Source organism: Mustela lutreola, chromosome 10 (genome assembly GCF_030435805.1).
Source record: "Mustela lutreola isolate mMusLut2 chromosome 10, mMusLut2.pri, whole genome shotgun sequence".
NCBI lineage: Eukaryota > Metazoa > Chordata > Mammalia > Carnivora > Mustelidae > Mustela > Mustela lutreola.
Window position 1 is genome coordinate 92,422,762 of NC_081299.1, and position 19,440 is coordinate 92,442,201.

General features: G+C 37.4%; 1 protein-coding gene across 1 annotated transcript in view; it reads right to left on the minus strand.

Annotated features, from left to right (window-relative positions):
* The window catches only part of SLC25A24 (solute carrier family 25 member 24), a 134,614-nt gene that overhangs the window by 34,209 nt on the left and 80,965 nt on the right, over nt 1-19,440 (minus strand). Inside the window, 1 exon segment of the mRNA XM_059136343.1 lies at nt 7,203-7,329. Within this exon segment, the coding sequence (XP_058992326.1) occupies nt 7,203-7,329 (127 nt within the window).

Genomic DNA, 19,440 nt, shown 5'->3' on the forward strand with positions numbered 1-19,440 from the left:
CTCCCCTGCCATCTTGTCCCCCCTCCAGATTTTGATAGATTCTTGCCTCACCTTGAGGTCTTTTATCCATTTCGAGTTTATCTTTGTGTTTACTGTAAGAGAATGGTTGAGTTCCATTCTTCTGTATATAGCTGTCCAATTCTCCCAGCACCACTTCTTAAAGAGACTGTCATTTTTCCATTGGATATTTTTTCCTGCTTTGTTGAAGATTATTTGACCACAGAGTTGAGGGTCCATATCTGGGCTCCCTACTCTGTTCCATTGGTGTGTCTGATTTTGTGCCAATACCATGCTGTCTTGGTGATCACAGCTTTGTAGTAAATCTTGAAATCAGACAACAAGATACCCCCAGTTTTGTTTTTCTTTTTCAACATTTCATTAGCACTTTGGGGTCTTTTCTGGTTCCATACAAATTTTAGGAGAAAAGCCCATGTTTTTTAGAACTATAATCCCATATTCACAATACAAAGGGTAAAAGTTCTGAAAGCTAAAAGACTTTTTGTAAATTTGGTACCAAAATTCATTTGGTAGTCAATTATTTATCTGATTTTGTGTGATTATTCATTTGTTTCACTGAAGAAATATTCACGTATATAATTGCATGGTGATGGTCCAAATTCCTCTTGGAGTATTATATAATATATTGTACATGCACTGTGCTGCTTTTCTAAAACTCAAATTCTAAAATTTTAAACACACTTTACCCTAAGGATTTCCAATAAGGGACTGTAGATCTACAACAAATCTAGATTATTGTATGTACTTGGAAAAAATTAAAAATCTAACTCTGAAGATCTGATTCATGATAATAAGGCCACTCAATGTTTTAAGTTAAGTTTTTAAAGAAATAGCATACCAAAAATATAATACAACACAAACTCTTTTTAACACAACCATATCCTATGTTAAATAACTTGAGTCAACTGATATATTTAATACAAGCCTACTATGCATCTCAATCTCAAATTGCTGGATGTTGTGAAGGAGAAATTAAGTATTCCATATGCTCCTCAAACTCTAAGACACTTCACTCACACGGCACTTGCCAAATCCAAAAAATTTTTTGATCCCTTCCTTGTGTAAAACCAAGAGTTGAGACTATTCAATCTTTTAAAATACGAGGACAATGAATCTTGAAAACTGAAAAAAATGAATTAATTTTAAAAAAGAAATTACAGAAAAATAAAAATAAAAAAATGAGGACATTTTTGTGTTAAAAAAATCAACTTAATGTCACCTAGCTGTAAAATCTATAACATTAAAAAACCAATATAACTCAGTCACATCTTTATTTCATATTTTATGAGCCATAGCTGCATATGCATACATTTATAAATAGCATACATATGTATGAGACATATTTATTTACCCTACAGACAAAGCCTGGTATTCATATGCAGAATTTCAGATTCTTTATGATCCCTCCAAGGCCCCTAGTATTCCAAGCTCCACAAGGCGGAATTTGTCTATTCCTTAGCCTAAAAATCAAACTTTTCTTCGGGAAACTGAATCCTCTGCTTTATATGCCATTACTAGCCTCAAACACTATACTCATTAATTCAATAACTTAAAAAGATTTTTTTAAGGTATACTATTAAAATCACTATGTTAAATGTAAGAGAAGCCAGAAATTAATTATTTTAAAAATACATTGCACTGTGCTAAAGTATATGTTATAGATTATTATAATATTATACTTATATTATAATATAAGTATATATTATTTATTAATAAAAAGAAATGCAAGGATAAATAAGAATTAAAAACAAAAGTCGCAAATAAAGTATTATAAAGCATAAACAAGAGACCATCAAAGAAACAAAAAAAAAGCACAGTATGAGCAAGGTACACTTACTTGTTAAAGATTGAGAACTTACATACAGTACTAGAAAGCAGGATAGTAGCTACATTGGAGTGTGGTGGTGATTTGGATGGGACATGAAAGGGACACTCCTGAGATGCTAATAATATTCTGCTTCTTAATTTGGATGTTGTTTCCATGTTGTATGTCTGTCTCAGGAAAATTTGTGGAGTTTTTACTTAGAATTTATGCACATTGCTATATATGTTGTATGTCAATGAAATCTTCCCCCCAAAATACCAAGTTAGGGCTAACCTGAAATGCTATATAAACCAGTTCTGACCTTGACTGACAATTTCCTAATTCTGTGTTTGTTTAGACTATGAGCTCTCTGCTCAAGGCAACCCCTCCCCACTTTTTAAAAAGATTTATTCATTTATTTATTTGAGAGAAAGAGAGAATGGTCATGCAAACTGGGGGAAGGACAGAGAGAGAGAAACTCAAGCAGACTCCCTGCTGAGCACAGAGCCCAACACGGGGCTTGATCCCATGACCCTAAATCGTGACCTGAGCTAAAACCAAGAGTCAGGTTCTCAACTCACTGAGCCATCCAGGCACCCCACAAAAAATCCTTTCTTTTCAGTTCTGTTTATGTATTGATCCAGTACAAATTTAAATGGTCCCTGGGCACAGTTAAGCTCTCCCTGTATCACTTCTACAGCAACTATCACAGTCTGTCTTGTGTATGTTTGTTTATTCCTAATTCACCAAAAATTGTTACTTCTGAAGATCTTTGTTAACACAGTTCCCAGTGCAAACTGTTTGCTTCATTGAACTCAAGTACATCAGGTAATTTTTACCTGATAGGAGCCAAAAATCCAAGCTAAGATGTAGGAAAAAAAAAATAGGGAATGAGATCCAGAACATTATCAAGGTCTATGAACTGAAAACGAGATTCAAAATTGCCTTTAAGTATATGCAGCAGGCTTTCACTGAGAATATAGACTTGAAATGAATTCAACAGAGTAACAGTTGTTCAATGGATGGAGAGGAGGACCACAACCATTCCAGCATTGCAGTTCCGGGGAGAAATGCAAAGTATTCCATCCCTATACCAGCAATTGAATGCTAAGTAACAAACTATCCCAAAATTTAGTGGTTTAAAAAGGATATATTTGATTATGGGTATGCAATCTGAGCTTGATTCAACTCGTTGGTTCTTCTGCCTGTCTTGCCACTCGTGTGAGTTCATTCATTTGAAGGTTTGTTCAACTACCGTTGGAAATCCAAGATGTCTTCACACAAGTCTATTACTTCAGATGGAGATGTAGAATAACTGAGAACTAAATGGGTGATCTCTCCCACTGGGTAGCTCCATCTCTTTTCTGGTGGCTCAGAATGTTTTGAAAGAGTATTCAAAGAGGACAAGCTCCAATATACAAGTACTTATTAAGCCTTGCTAATGCCCCAATGACTGAAGTAAAAACGGCCAAGCCCAGGCCTGTGTGGTTCACAAGCCTACACAAATGCATATATCCTGGGAGATGTGGCTCACTGGGAGAGCCAATGGAATGCAAAATAGTTAACCTTTCTTAAACTCAGTGTTCTCATCTGTAAAATGCAGCTGCTATAATGACTTGTATGAGACAAAAATAAGATATAGAAAATAAAGTACAATAAATGTCAGTTCCTTTCGTACCATTTCTTCAATCTCCAAGAAACCCCAACTAAAAAAGAATTCAATAATTTCTTCATTCACATCATTATAGCCACAAGCCATGGACACTTTGGCTAAATAGGAGCAGGAGCTCAGATACTACTTGGTGAGAGAAGTTAAACAGATCAGACCACATGGGGGCCTTGAGCACCTCCTGCCAGTGATTTTGATTATACACCAGCCTGTATGCATCCTCTTGCCTCCACTGATTGGCATAAGGCCTGGAAACCCTCCTGGGGGACAGAAAGCAGGTGGTAAAGATTGAATCCTGCATACTATTAATTTTTAACAAATATAATGTGTGATGGGCTGGGAGAGTCCCAACAGGAATAATGATGTCAGGAAGGAAAAGCTGGGGAAGTGAGCCAGATGCAGTGAGTCAGATCCAGTAATAGCATTCAAAAGGCAATGTTGGCTCCAGGGTCAATGACACACAGCTGATACCAGAAACTACAGTAGCCCAGCCAATCTGGAAGCACTTGGATTCTCTGGAAGAAAGTGACTAAATGTTCATATGAATTGATAAAACTTGTGAGGCCCCAAATATTCTGGTATTATCAGACACTTGATTAAGCATAACAGCAGGGAGGAGTTTCCTATGGCTGCCATAATGAAGTATCACAATCTGAGTACTTAGAAAAACAGGAATTTATGTCTCAATTTCTCCAGAAAGTTCTGGAGGCCAGAAGTCTGAAACTAAAGTGTCAGCAGGGCCATGTTCCCTCTGAAGATGCCAGGGAAAGGTTTGTTCTGTGCTTCTCTCCAAGCTTCTGGTAGCCACAGGTGTTTCTTGGCTTGTTGATGTATCACCCCATTCCTAACCCCATCACACCAAAGGGTCATTTCGCATCATCTTCCTCTGTGCATATCTGCTTCTGTGTCCAGATTTCCCCTTTATATCATTAGTCATATTAGATATTGGGCATTACGCTAATGGCATCATTTTAACTTAATTACTTCTATAAAGATCTATTTTAAAATAAGGTATAAGCTATTTTAAAATAAGTCTGAGGTATGGGAGGCTCAACATATCTTTTTTAGGGTGCACACAGTTCAACCCATACCAGAGGATGTGCTCCCTTTTGCACCCACAAAAAGCATGCTGGCCAAATTGACTGAACTCTATGCAAATGTGGTCACTGAAACAGCAACAATGATGACACAGAAAGCAGGCAGCTCAATCAGACCTCACACCTCAGATCTTAGAGTCTAAGATCTGTAGTCTAGGTGCCAACAGTGGAGCTTCATACCAACTGTCGTGACTCAAAACAAATGAAGCCCATGGGAATTTGGACAGCAGCTCTGCCAGAATGGCACCTCTTCAAGACTTTGGGGACTGAGCTGTGATATTCCAGTTTGACCAGTCAAGACAGAAATGAAAAGATCTATATTGCTAATCACTGTATTACTTTTAGATTTCCACCTTGCCTCAGAAAAAGAGTTCTCTTTATTACCAAGAGCTACAAGCACTGATTTTCAGCTTTACCGGAGACAATAGTGACATTATGTTTTTACTGATGACAATCTGATTTCACGGATTATCTGACACAGTGGATTTTCAGCTTACAAATGATGATTATGGTGGTACCACCAATAACAGGTGAAATTCCAGAATAGCACAAGAGCAGAACTACTGGGACAAGAACAGCAGCAACTGATTACCAGTTCCAATTGTAGTACCTCTAAAACTTCAGGGTAGTATTTCAATAGCAGGACCCAGAAAGGCCTAAAAACCTGGTGATTCACAGACCTGTACCCCTGGGGATAAAAATATATGTTTATAAAAAATAAAAAATTATAAAAAAAAAAAAGTGAATGGAAGCTTGAAGCACTGAAATTTGGGTATTGGAGGTCACTAAAGCCTGTGACATTCAGGATACATCTTGTTTCACCTAAGAATCCATTAACATAATCCTTTAAATAGCTTTTCTGCTAGACTTAGAATTTTTCAATTAACAAAAACCTGATTTCTGAAAACTTAAAAACTAATACATATGTTTTTAGATTGGGTGTAATTAGGCTCTAATTACCCATTAGCTACATATGGATAAGGAAATGATATTTTACTTTTACCTAGAGTCTTTGTGATTTAAGGGTTTGTGATAAAATACACATTTCCTCTGTAAATCAGCATAGATATTGATCACAACAGTATGTATTAAAGTGCAAGTTTGGAAACATCCCAAATGTCTTACAATACAGGAATGACTGGATAAGTCTACTCATAAATGGAATATTACAGAGTCATTAAAAACTATGTTTGTGAAGAATATTAAATGAAATGTAAATGCAGGGGCCCCAGGGTGGCTCAGTCATTAAGCATCAGCCTTTGGCTCAGATCATGATCCCAGGGTCCTGGGATCAAGCCCCACATTGGGCTCCTTGCTCAGAGGGAAGCTGGCTTCTCCCTCTCCCACCCCCCCTGCTTGTGTTCCCTCTCTTGGTGTGTCTCTCTGACAAATAAATAAATAAAATCCTTAAAAAAAAGAAATGATAATGCTTACATTATAACATTAAAAGGAAAAAGTAGGACATCAAACTATATGTAGTGTGACTACAATTTTTTTTAAAGAGAGAAAGAGAGATGCCTAGGTGACTCAGTCGGTTGAGCGTCTGCCTTTGGCTGAGGTCATGATCCCAGGGTTCTGGGATAGAGCCCCACAAGTGACTCCTTGCTCGGTGGGGAGCCTGCTTCTCCCTTTCCCTCTGCCTGCTGCTTCCCCTGCTTGTGCTCTATCTTCTGTCCCTGACAAATAAATAAAATCTTTAAAAAAAGGTATACTTAAAAAAAGAGAGAGAAAGAGAAACCAAGCAAGAAACAAAAAGTCTAGAAGAAACTATAAACATATATTAAAATGTTAAACCTTATCTCCAGACAGTAGGGTTACAAGTAACTTTTACTTTCTCTCACCATCTTTGTGTTATCTAACTTCCCTGCAACCAAAATATTTTCAAAATCAGCAATCAAACAATGACATTTTTAAAAATTACCATGATACATTTAGCTCATACATTGCAAAAGAGTGGAGAGGTCTACTACTTAAGCCCAGAAGCTTTAAATTCAGAGGACAAATTCGTTTGTTGAGAAAATAGTAACCAGGGTCATCTTGGTGACTCAGTCAGTTAAACATCTGCCTTCAACTCAGGTCATGATTCCAGGGTCCTGGGGTTGAGCCCCACATGGGGCTCCCTGCTCAGTGGGGATTCGGCTTCTCCCGCTCCCTCTGTCCCTTCCCCCCACTTATGCTCTCTCTCTCTCAAATAAATAAGTTAAATATTTAAAAATATAGTAACCACACAAAAATTATAACACTAGTGGGGCACCTGGGTGGCTCAGTGGGTTAAAGCCTCTGCCTTGATCCTGGAGTCCTGGGATCAAGCCCTGAATTGGGCTCTCTGCTCAGTGGGGAGCCTGCTCCCCACCCTCTCTCTCTGCCTGCCCCTCTGCCTACTTGTGATCTCTGTCTGTAAAGGAAATAAATAAAAGCTTTAAAAAAAACTTATAACACTAGTTAATGATATTTATATATTATTCTCAGAAAGAAAAAATTACTGCTAGACATGCAATAGAAATAACTGAATCTCTGATGGTAAGAGAAAGTTAAAGCCTGCTAAAACAATGTCTTTAGTAATGACAATTATTATTCATGTCAAGTTAATTGTGAATAAGATACAAACACATACCATCATTATTGTCATCCAGACTATTAAATGCCAGCCTCATTTTTTTCTCGTGGTCTTTAAGGTACCGCAAAAATTCTCCAAAGTCCAATCCTGAATCCTCATTGGTATTTCCAGCTTTAAAAATGTCCTACAAGAAAGAAGCAATTGATTGCAGAAACATATTGCAAGTAAACCCACTGTAGCATGCTAACATTGGCACATTTCACTCATATTAATTATTGTCTTAGCTTTTTAGTCACAGGTGAAAGGCTTCTAATAACACTTGTGATTTTCTTAACTTGTGCAGACTTATCAAAAAGTAAAGAGAAAGGACCCAAATAAATAAAATCATGAATAAGAGATGTGAGATCACAACCAATACTACAGAAATACAAATAATATAAGAGAATATTTTTATACTAACAAATTGGGCAATCTGGAAGAAATGGACAAATTCCTAGAAACATATAAACTACTAAAAATGAAACAGAAAGAAATAGAATATTTGAATGGACCCATAACCAGCAAAGAAGTTGAATCAGTAATCAAAAATCTCTCAACAAACAAGAGTCCAGAGCCAGATGGCTCCCAGGGGAATTCTACCAAACACCTAAAGAAGGTTCTTTATTCTTCTGAGGCTGTAACAAAAAAATAGAAATAGAATAAAAACTTCCAAACTCATTCTACGAGGCCAGCATTACCTTGATTCCAAAACCAAGGACCTCACTAAAAAGGAGAATTACAGACCAATATCCCTGATGAACATGGATGCAGAAATTCTCAATAAGACATTAGCTAATCAAATTCAATAGTACATTAAAAGGATTATTTACCATGATCAAAAGGAATTTATTCCTGGGCTGTAGGAATGGTTCAATATCTGCAAATCAATCAATGTGATACTCTACATTAATAAAAGGTAAGAACCATATGATCCTCTCGATACATGCAGAAAAAGCATTTGACAAAATACATCATTCTTTCTTGAAAGAAACCCTCAAGAGAGTATGGATAGAAGGAGCATACCTCAAGCCTCAACATCATAAAGGCCATATATGAAGGTCCATATCTATTACCATTCTTAATAGGCAAAAACTGAGAGCTTTTCCTCTAAGGTCAGGAATATACACAGATGTCCACAGTCACCACTATTGTTCAACATAGTACTAGAAGTCCTAGACTTAGCAATCAGACAACAAAAAGAAATTAAAGACATCCAAAGCAGCAAGGAAGAAGTTAAACTTTTACTTTATGCAGACGACATGATATTCTATGTAGAAAATCTGTAAGACTCCACCAAAAAATTGCTAGAACTGATGAATTCAGCAAAGTGACAGGATATAAAATCAATGTACAGAAATCTGTTGCATAGCTATACACTAATAATGAAGTAGCAGAAGGAGAAATCAAGGAGTCAATCCCATTTATGACTGCAAGAAAAACCATAAGATACCTAGAAATAAATCTAACCAAAGAGGCCAAGTATCTCTACTCAGAAAACTATAGAACACTTATGAAAGAAACTGAAAAAGACACAAAGAAATGGAAAAACATTCAATGCTCATGGGTTGGAAGAACAAATATTGTTAAAATGTTAAATTGGATAGAAACATGCAGAAGAATGAAACTGGACCACTTTCTTACACCATACACAAAGTAAGCAAAATGGATGAAAGACATAAATATGACAGGAAACTATCAAAATCCTAGAGGAGAAAATATGCAGCAAACTCTTTGACCTCAACCAAAGCAACTTATTACTAGACATGTCTCTAGAGGCAAGGGAAACAAAAGCAAAAATGAACTATTAGGACTTCATCAAAATAAAAGGCTTCTGTAGAGTAAAGGAAACAATCAACAAAACTAAAAGGCAACTGACAGAATGGGAGAAGATATCTGCAAATGGCATCATATAAAGGGTTAATGTCTAGAATCTATAAAGAACTCATCAAAAGCAACACACACAAAATACAGAATCCAGTTAAGAAAGGGGCAGGAGATATGAACAGACATTTCTCCAAAGAAGACAAGCAAATGACTACCAGACTCATGAAAAAATGCTCAGCATGACTAGGGATCAGGGAAATACAAAGCAAAACCACAATGAGATATCACCACACACCTGTCAGAATGGCCAAAATTAACAACTCAGGAAACAGCAGATGTTGGTGAGGATGTGGAAAAAGAGGAAACTCTTGCACTGTTGGTGGGAATGCAAACTGGTGCAGCCACTTTGGGAAACAGTATGGAAGTTTCTCAAAAAGTTAAAATGAGCACTGCCTTACAATCCAGGAATCACACCACTGGACATTTACCCAAAGAACACCAAAATACTAATTCAAAGGGATACATGCATCCCTATATTTATTGCAGCATTACTTAAAATATGCAAATTATGGAAGCTGTCCAAGTGTCTGTCAATAGATGAAAGGACAAAGATATGGCATATACATACAATGGAATATTATTCAGCCATCAAAAAGAATGCAATCTTATTATTTGCAAAAACATGGATGGAGCTAGAAAGTATTATGCTAAGTGAAAATAAGTCAGAGGAAGACACCATATGATTTCACTCATATGTGGAATCCTATGAGCAAATGAGCAAGGGAAAAAAGAGAAAGAGAGAAAGAAGAGAAAAAGAAAGAAGAGAAAGAAGTAAGCCAAGAAACAGACTCTTAACTCTAGAGAACAAACTGATAGGTGGGGGGGGGGTGTCTGTGGGGAGTGGGGCGATAGGATTTTCTTGTGTACTTGTTATGATAACAGCAGCAGATAATGTATGGAATTGTTGATTCATTATATTATATACCTGAAACTAATATTACACTGCATGTTAACTAACTGGAACTTAAATAAATAAAAACTTTAGAAAAACAAAACAGGGGCACCTGGGTGGATCAGTTTGGTTAAGCATCCAACTCTTGAGTTCAGCTCAGGTTATGATCTTAGGGTCTTGAGATCAAGACCCACATGGGGCTTTCCACTCAGCAGAGAGTCTGATTGAGATTCTTTCCCTTTCCCTCTGCCCCTCCTCTCTCTCTCAAGTAAAATCTTTAAAAAGTAAAAAAAGAAACCAGAAACAAAAAGTTAAAGAATGAAGATGAAGTCCTTCTATAGCTACAGTCACTTGGGTAATTTGAAATGTGACATTGGGTAATCAATTAAAATTCTTTTAAAAGCCTTCTTTTTTTAAAAAAAAATTATTTGACAGAGAGAGAGGGAGTACACAACAAGGGAGAGTGTCAGGCAGAGGAGAGGTAAGCTCCCCACTGAGCAGGAAGCCCAACACAGGGCTCATTCCCAGGATTCTGGGATCATGACCTGAGGTGAAGGGACATGCTTAACCAACTGAGCCACACACACACCCCTAAAAAGGTTTCTTTATAGAAGAGAAAAAAAAAAAAAACCCTCTATGAGTGAGTAGGGATTATTCCCTTCTTCAGGATCACCACTGCACTGGATAAAGCCCCTTAAAAGTAAATGTTGTCACTTTGTGAAGAAATTTCTCTAGTACCCTAAGTGTCTTTCAAAGTATGATTTATTACCTCCAATAATGCTTAAGTATAGGATGAAATTATCCGATCACTTTTCAAATAAACTTGTCAGGAAAGAATAAATTATAGCTCCGTGAAAGACAAGGAAACTCCTAATATCCTGCTCTGTATCCATTCAGAATATGAATTAATCAGTCATGCTCAGAATGAAGTGAACTTAGATGCCTCCTGCAAGTGAACAACTATGTGCCTTACACTCTTAAAAATAACTTTAGTTTGTGGGGGAAAAAAATGAAGCCTTGCCATTTGCAGTGACATGGATGGAGCTAGAAAGTGTAATGCTAAGCAAAATAAGTTAGTCAAGGACAAATACCATATGATCTCTCCCATATGTGGAATTTAAGAAATAAATGAGAGAGAGATGAACCAAGAAACAGACTCTGAACTATTGAGAACAAACTAGAAAGGAGGTGGGGGGAGGGTGGGGATGAGGATTAAAAAGTACACTTAGCATGATGGAAATAAAATACGACAAAGTGAAATGAAGTAAAATAAAGTAAGATAAAATAGAAAAAAAGAAAGAAAAGAAAACACAGCTAACACTTTCAGAAACAGAAATGGACAAGTTATTCAGTGTGTCTGTGTTCGATAACCCAAACATCAAAGGAATGTATGGCTGTGTAAAGGGCTTTAATAATTGACTTCCTGGACTACTCTGGCTGTAAGCTCCAGAGAAGTTTGTGGAAGTCCTGGGCTTACTGAAGAAATCATGTGACTATCACATGCTTAAGGTTGACAATTTATGGCAGCATTTGAGGAAAATAAAATGATTCATTTTGAAAATGAAACCAATGTGTTAGATTCCAGAAGAGGTGATATGTGTATTCTTTTTAGGGTACAAAAAAAGAAAAGCTACTGGCCTTTCGGTCATTTTTCTGTTTTGTAAAGAAAAAGCAGAATCCCACCCTGAACTTAACTGTCTTCATCCTTTCTCTTAGAGCCAGTTCCATTCACATTGATTTCCTGGGACGATTTCAGAAAACTGATTCTTTCCAATTTCAGTATATGTGCTGCTGCAGCAAGCACCTGGAAACATATTCTTTTTTTTTTTTTTTAAAGATTTTATTTGTTTATTTGACAGAGATCACAAGTAGACAGAGAGGCAGGCACAGAGAGAGAGAGAGAGAAGCAGGCTCCCTGCTGAGGAGAGAGCCCGATGCGGGACTCGATCCCAGGACCCTGAGATCATGACCTGAGCCAAAGGCAGTGGCTTAACCCACTGAGCCACCCAGGTGCCCTGGAAACATATTCTTAATCAGCATGTACTCACTTGATCTTGCTGAATGGCCTGAATGTGCATCTCCTGACCAGGCTGATGGCTGTTAAAATTCAGAGGCACGAAGTCCTGACTGCTGGTGTGACATGTGGTGTGTTGTTTTTCTACCCAAACTTGGCAGGGCCTCTATTTTATAAAAAAAAAAAAAAAAAAAACCTTTGCCAGATACTTTGATCTATTGGCTGATACTGCTAACAGGTAAGCAAATGAAGTATCAGACAATGAAATTTTTTTAAGATTTTTTTTTTTTTTAAATTTGAGAGAGAGGGTAAGGGAGTGGGGCAAAGGGAGATAGCATCTCGAGCAGGCCCATGCCCAGCAGAAACCAACACAGGGCTGGACCTCACAACCTTGAGATCATGACCTGAGCTGAAATCAGTAGTCAGACACTTAACTGACTGAGCCACCCAGGAGCCCCACTTCACCCACCTTTTTAAATCCATTTCTTTCACCACTCTAAATGTGCTAAAAAATGGGGATTTCAAGCTGACCTAGATTCTTTTAGTTGAAAGATCTCTTACAAGCCATCTAGAATGGTCCCCTCAATTCTACAACTGAGGAAACAAACCCCAGGAAAGCTGAGGGCTTTTGTCCACCCTCACACTATAAGGTAGGTGGAGGTAGAGCCAGGATTCTGCTCACATCTCCCCTTCCTTGTACATGACATGCCAGTTCTGCACTCTGAGGCAGCCAGTGAGGGTTAACAGGGTGGTCTGGCTTCTTTATCTGGTCAAAATTCTGATAAGATTTCTTTCTAATTTGATGTAAGTCATATTTTATTTTATTTTATTTTGAATAAGAAGCAGCTTATAAACCCCATCCATTTATGTGAATTACCATCTAATTTCTTTAGAATTATGAAACAGTGGTTTATAGTAGCAGGGAATACACTATAACAATGCAGAATCATTCTTTTGGGATGCAGTAGTAATTGTGATGAACATGGGGGTCTTTTCATAGAATTCCCAATATGCATACAATTTTTGGATCCTAAGTCAAATTGCTAAAATTTTTAAACCTAATATTTTTATCACTAACATTTCTTTAATGGTATTTTTTTTTTTGGTCATTTACTGATCTTCCTGGGTGTGATGATGTTCTATAAGAGGATATACATGTGTTTTTTTAGAAGATGAGTCTCATGAGTGGAAGTACCTGAGGTCTTTCATGTTTGTCATATTTACTAAAGTAGTTGGTACAAAATGCATCAAAACCTAGAGGAGTAGCTTTATGTAAATGCTTTGAGAGCTTGCCTAGTATGTGTTTGGAAACATCAAGAACACCAGCGTTGCTGAAACAATTACAGCTCACTGTAATACAGTAAGTGAAGGAGAGAGGGAGTGAGAAATGGAAGAAAACAGTAGATGAGACCAGAGAGGGGAATGTAATTAGGGACTATTATAAATTATCTTGTTTGTTTACCTGTTTAATGCCTGCCACTCCTACTAAAACATATCCCCCAAGAAATAAGGACTTTGTCGGTCTAGTTCATCACTACACCCCAAGTGCATAGAACAGTTTCTGACATACAATGAGTAGTCAATAATTGCTGAATAACCTAAAAATGTGGAGAAATAATATAAAGAATACATATTTGTGGAGTTTATTTAATGATTCTTTGGCTTATTTAAGAATGGTTCAGAAGGTTGCGGGGAGGTGGGTGCCTAGGTGGCTCAGTGGGTTGAGCCTCTGCCTTTGGCTCAGGTCATGATCTCAGGGTCCTGGGATTGAGACCCATATTGGGCTCTCTGCTTAGCAGGGAGCCTGCCTCCCCCTCTCTCTCTGCTTGCCTCTCTGTCTATTTGTGATCTCTGTTTGTCAAATAAATTAAAAAAAAAAAAAAAAAAGAATGGTTCAGGGGCGCCTGGGTGGCTCAGTCGTTAAGTGGCTGCCTTCAGCTGGGTTCATGATCTCAGGGTCCTGGGATGGAGCCCTGCATCGGGCTCCCTGCTCAGCAGGAAGCCTGCTTCTCCCTCTCCCACTTTCTCTGCTTCTATTCACTGTGTCTCTCTCTGTCAAATAAATAAAAAATCTAAAAAAAAAAAAAAAAGAATTGTTCACCACTTAAGTTGTTCCCAAATTTTCACTATTATTATAAGACATGCTACAATGAATATTATTGTGAGATTATAATCTTCAAATTGTAATTGTTTATAACATAGATTCCTGGAAACAGAATTGCCAAGTTATCATCCAAAAAGGGAATGTCAAAAAAATATGATTTGTAAAAAAAGGAGGGGGGAGGGAAAGTCATGTCAAAAGGCTGATAGTTTTTCTTCTAGGATGAAGAACAAGACAAGTATGCCCACTTTTGCCACTTTTATTCGACATAGTACTAGAAAGTCCTAGCCATGGCAATCACCAAGAAAAAGAAATGAAAGGCATCCATATTGGCAAGGAAGAAATTAAACTGTCTTTATTTACACATGACATGATCCTATACATAGAAAATTCCAAAGGCTCCATACCAAAACAAAACAAAGAAACAAAAAAAAAAAAAAAAAAAAAAACCACCATTATAAGTAATAAATAAATTCAGTAAAATTGCTGGATATCAAATTAATACCCAGAAATTGGTTGTTTTTCTATCACTAATAATGAAGTATCAGAAAGAGAAATTAAAAAAACAATGCCATTTACCCATTTACAGTTCACCAAAAAGAATAAAATACTTAGGAATAAACTTAAATAAAGAGATACAAGACTTGTACTCTGAAAACTAGAAAACAGATGGGATCAGGAGGGAGACAAACCACAAGAGAGTCTTAATCTCACAAAACAAACTGAGGGTTGCCGGGAGGTGGGGGGAGGAATAGGGTGGTTAGGTTATGGACACTGAGGAGGATATATGCTATGGTGAGTGCTGTGAATTGTGTAAGACTGATGAATCACAGACCTGTACCCCTGGGGCAGATAATACATTATTTGTTAGAAAAACAAACAAATAACAACAAAACTAGAAAACAATAAAAGAAAAACAAACAGTGATGAATGAGATTGAGGACATCACAAATGAAAAGTTACTCCATGCTCATGGATTGTTAAAATTAATGTTGTTAAAATATCCATACTACCCAAAGCAATTTATAGACTCAATGCAATCCCTATCAAAATAACAGTATTTTTCACAGAATTAGAACAAATAATTCTAGAGATTCTGTGGAACCACAAGAGACCCTGAATAGCCAAAGCAATCCTGAGAACAATCCTGAGGTATCACAATTCCAGATTTCAAGATATATTAGAAAACTGTAGTAATCAAAACAGTATGGTAGTGGCACAAAAAAATAGCCATATAGATCAATGGAACATAGAGTCCAGAAATAAACCATCAAGATTGAAAAAAATCTCTTCCAGGGGCACCTGGGTGGCCCAGTTGGTTGAGCAATGGATTCTTGATTTCCACGCAGGTCATGATCTCAGGGTCATAAGACTGAACCCTGCCTTGGGCTATATGCTAAGCATGGAGCCTGCTTAAGATTCTCTCTATCCCTTTAGGGTGCCTGGGTGGCAGAGTGGGTTAAGCATTTTGGTTTCGGATCAGGTCATCATCTCAGGGTTGTGAGATGAAACCCCTCAGTGGGCTCACACTCAGCACAGAGTCTGCTTGGGATGCCCTCCCCTTCTCCCTCTGCCCCTCCTGCTCATGGTTGAGCGCTCTCTCTCTCTCTCTCTCTCTCTGTCTCTAAAAACAAATCAATCTGAAAAAAAAAAAAAAGATCTATCTTTGCCCCTTCCCTGCCCCCCCATTGCATGTGCTTTCTCTCTCTCAAATTAAAAAAAGAAAAAGAAAAATCTCTTCCACTCATTTGTTCATTTTCCTTAAATAGTTAGTCCTTCTCTACCAATTTCACTTATGCCTCTTCCATTCCCTTAACTGGACAAGTTAATGTCCAGTTAGACTGATGATTTATAAGGAGTAAGACACAGTAAGATACAGCATAGAGCTTACTAGGAGTAAGATAGATCACAACATGTTTTCTTCTCCTTTGAACCTTTTAGACACTTTTATGTCAGAATAGTTAAGTAGCATTTTCTACTAACTGGCTTGAGTGGCTAATTTTTCCTGCTTTGCCAATAAATACATTTTTATTCTCTACAGTTAAATTTTTAGAAATCATTCTAACAATGGAGTATTTTTTTTTGCCATAGTTCATTTACATCCCATCATTAATCACATCTACTCATTCAATACATTTTTTTTTTTCATTCAGGAAATATTTCTTTCTTTTTTTTTTTTAATTTTTTTATTTTTTATAAACATATATTTTTATCCCCAGGAGTACAGGTCTGTGAATCACCAGGTTTACACACTTCACAGCACTCACCAAATCACATGCCCTCCCCAATGTCCATAATCCCAACCCTTTCTCCCAAACCCCCTCCCCCCGGCAACCCTCAGTTTGTTTTGTGAGATTAAGAGTCACTTATGGTTTGTCTCCCTCCCAATCCCATCTTGTTTCATTTATTCTTCTTCTACCCACTTAAGCCTCCATGTTGCATCACCACTTCCTCATATCAGGGAGATCATATGATAGTTGTCTTTCTCTGCTTGACTTATTTCGCTAAGCATGCTACGCTCTAGTTCCATCCATGTTGTTGCAAATGGCAAGATTTCATTTCTTTTGATGGCTGCATAGTATTCCATTGTGTATATATACCACATTTCTTGATCCATTCATCTGTTGATGGACATCTAGGTTCTTTCCATAGTTTGGCTATTGTGGACATTGCTGCTATAAACATTCGGGTGCACGTGCCCCTTTGGATCACTACGTTTGTATCTTTAGGGTAAATACCCAATAGTGCAATTGCTGGGTCATAGGGCAGTTCTATTTTCAACATTTTGAGGAACCTCCATGCTGTTTTCCAGAGTGGCTGCACCAGCTTGCATTCCCACCAACAGTGTAGGAGGGTTCCCCTTTCTCCGCATCCTCGCCAGCATCTGTCATTTCCTGACTTGTTGATTTTAGCCATTCTGACTGGTGTGAGGTGATATCTCATTGTGGTTTTGATTTGTATTTCCCTGATGCCGAGTGATATGGAGCACTTTTTCATGTGTCTGTTCGCCATCTGGATGTCTTCTTTGCAGAAATGTCTGTTCATGTCCTCTGCCCATTTCTTGATTGGATTATTTGTTCTTTGGGTGTTGAGTTTGCTAAGTTCTTTATAGATTCTGGACACTAGTCCTTTATCTGATATGTCGTTTGCAAATATCTTCTCCCATTCTGTCAGTTGTCTTTTGATTTTGTTAAGTGTTTCCTTTGCTGTGCAAAAGCTTTTGATCTTGATGAAATCCCAGTAGTTCATTTTTTCCCTTGCTTCCCTTGCCTTTTGCGTTGTTCCTAGGAAGATGTTGCTGCGGCAGAGGTCGAAGAGGTTGCTGCCCGTGTTCTCCTCAAGGATTTTGATGGATTCCTTTCGTACATTGAGGTCCTTCATCCATTTTGAGTCTATTTTTGTGTGTGGTGTAAGGAAATGGTCCAATTTCATTTTTCTGCATGTGTCTGTCCAATTTTCCCAGCACCATTTATTGAAAAGGCTGTCTTTTTTCCATTGGACATTCTTTCCTGCTTTGTCGAAGATTAGTTGACCATAGATTTGAGGGTCTATTTCTGGGCTCTCTATTCTGTTCCATTGATCTATGTGTCTGTTTTTGTGCCAGTACCATGCTGTCTTGATGATGACAGCTTTGTAATAGAGCTTGAAGTCCGGAATTGTGATGCCACCAACGTTGGCTTTCTTTTTCAATATCCCTTTGGCTATTCGAGGTCTTTTCTGGTTCCATATAAATTTTAGCATTATTTGTTCCATTTCTTTGAAAAAGATGGATGGTACTTTGATAGAAATTGCATTAAATGTGTATATTGCTTTAGGTAGCATAGACATTTTCACAATATTTATTCTTCCAATCCAGGAGCATGGAACATTTTTCCATTTCTTTGTGTCTTCCTCAATTGCTTTCATGAGTACTTTATAGTTTTCTGAGTATAGATTCTGTGTCTCTTTGGTTAGGTTTATTCCTAGGTATCTTATGGTTTTGGATGCAATTGTAAATGGGATTGACTCCTTAATATCTCTTTCTTCTGTCTTGCTGTTGGTGTAGAGAAATGCAACTGATTTCTGTGCATTGATTTTATATCCTGACACTTTACTGAATTCCTGTATAAGTTCTAGCAGTTTTGGAGTGGAGTCTTTTGGGTTTTCCACATATCGTATCATATCATCTGCGAAGAGTGATAATTTGACTTCTTCTTTGCCGATTTGGATGCCTTTAATTTCCTTTTGTTGTCTGATTGCTGAGGCTAGGACCTCTAGTACGATGTTGAATAGCAGTGGTGATAATGGACATCCCTGCCGTGTTCCTGACCTTAGTGGAAAAGCTTTCAGTTTTTCTCCATTGAGAATGATATTTGCGGTGGGTTTTTCATAGATGGCTTTGATGATATTGAGGTATGTGCCCTCTATCCCTACACTTTGAAGAGTTTTGATCAGGAAGGGATGTTGTACTTTGTCAAATGCTTTTTCAGCATCTATTGAGAGTATCATATGGTTCTTGTTCTTTCTTTTATTGATGTTTTGTATCACATTGACTGATTTGCGGATGTTGAACCAACCTTGCAGCCCTGGAATAAATCCCACTTGGTCGTGGTGAATAATCTTTTTAATGTACTGTTGAATCCTATTGGCTAGTATTTTGTTGAGTATTTTCGCATCTGTGTTCATCAAGGATATCGGTCTATAGCTCTCTTTTTTGGTGGGATCCTTGTCTGGTTTTGGGATCAAGGTGATGCTGGCTTCATAAAATGAGTTTGAAAGTTTTCCTTCCATTTCTATTTTTTGGAACAGTTTCAGGAGAATAGGAATTAGTTCTTCTTTAAATGTTTGGTAGAATTCCCCCGGGAAGCCGTCTGGCCCTGGGCTTTTGTTTGTTTGGAGATTTTTAATGATTGTTTCAATCTCCTTACTGGTTATGGGTCTGTTCAGGCTTTCTATTTCTTCCTGGTTCAGTTGTGGTAGTTTATATGTTTCTAGGAATGCATCCATTTCTTCCAGATTGTCAAATTTATTGCCATAGAGTTGCTCATAGTATGTTCTTATAATAGTTTGCATTTCTTTGGTGTTAGTTGTGATCTCTCCTCTTTCATTCATGATTTTATTTATTTGGGTCCTTCATTCAATACATTTTTTATGTAGATCAAATTTGACATAAAGTCATATACCAATTCTAACAATACATGTAGGAACCCACATGCTTTCCTATGCATTACATTTGCTAGTAAGTTACAAAACAATTAGAGGCTAAAGTGGAAAAAGGTTTTTGAAGTAGTACAAGGAAATTTTACAGTGAGGGACAACATTTTTATTTTTATAAGGCATATAAAAATGTAGAAACGTAAGTTGCTCTCAGAAATAAGAGCTTAAG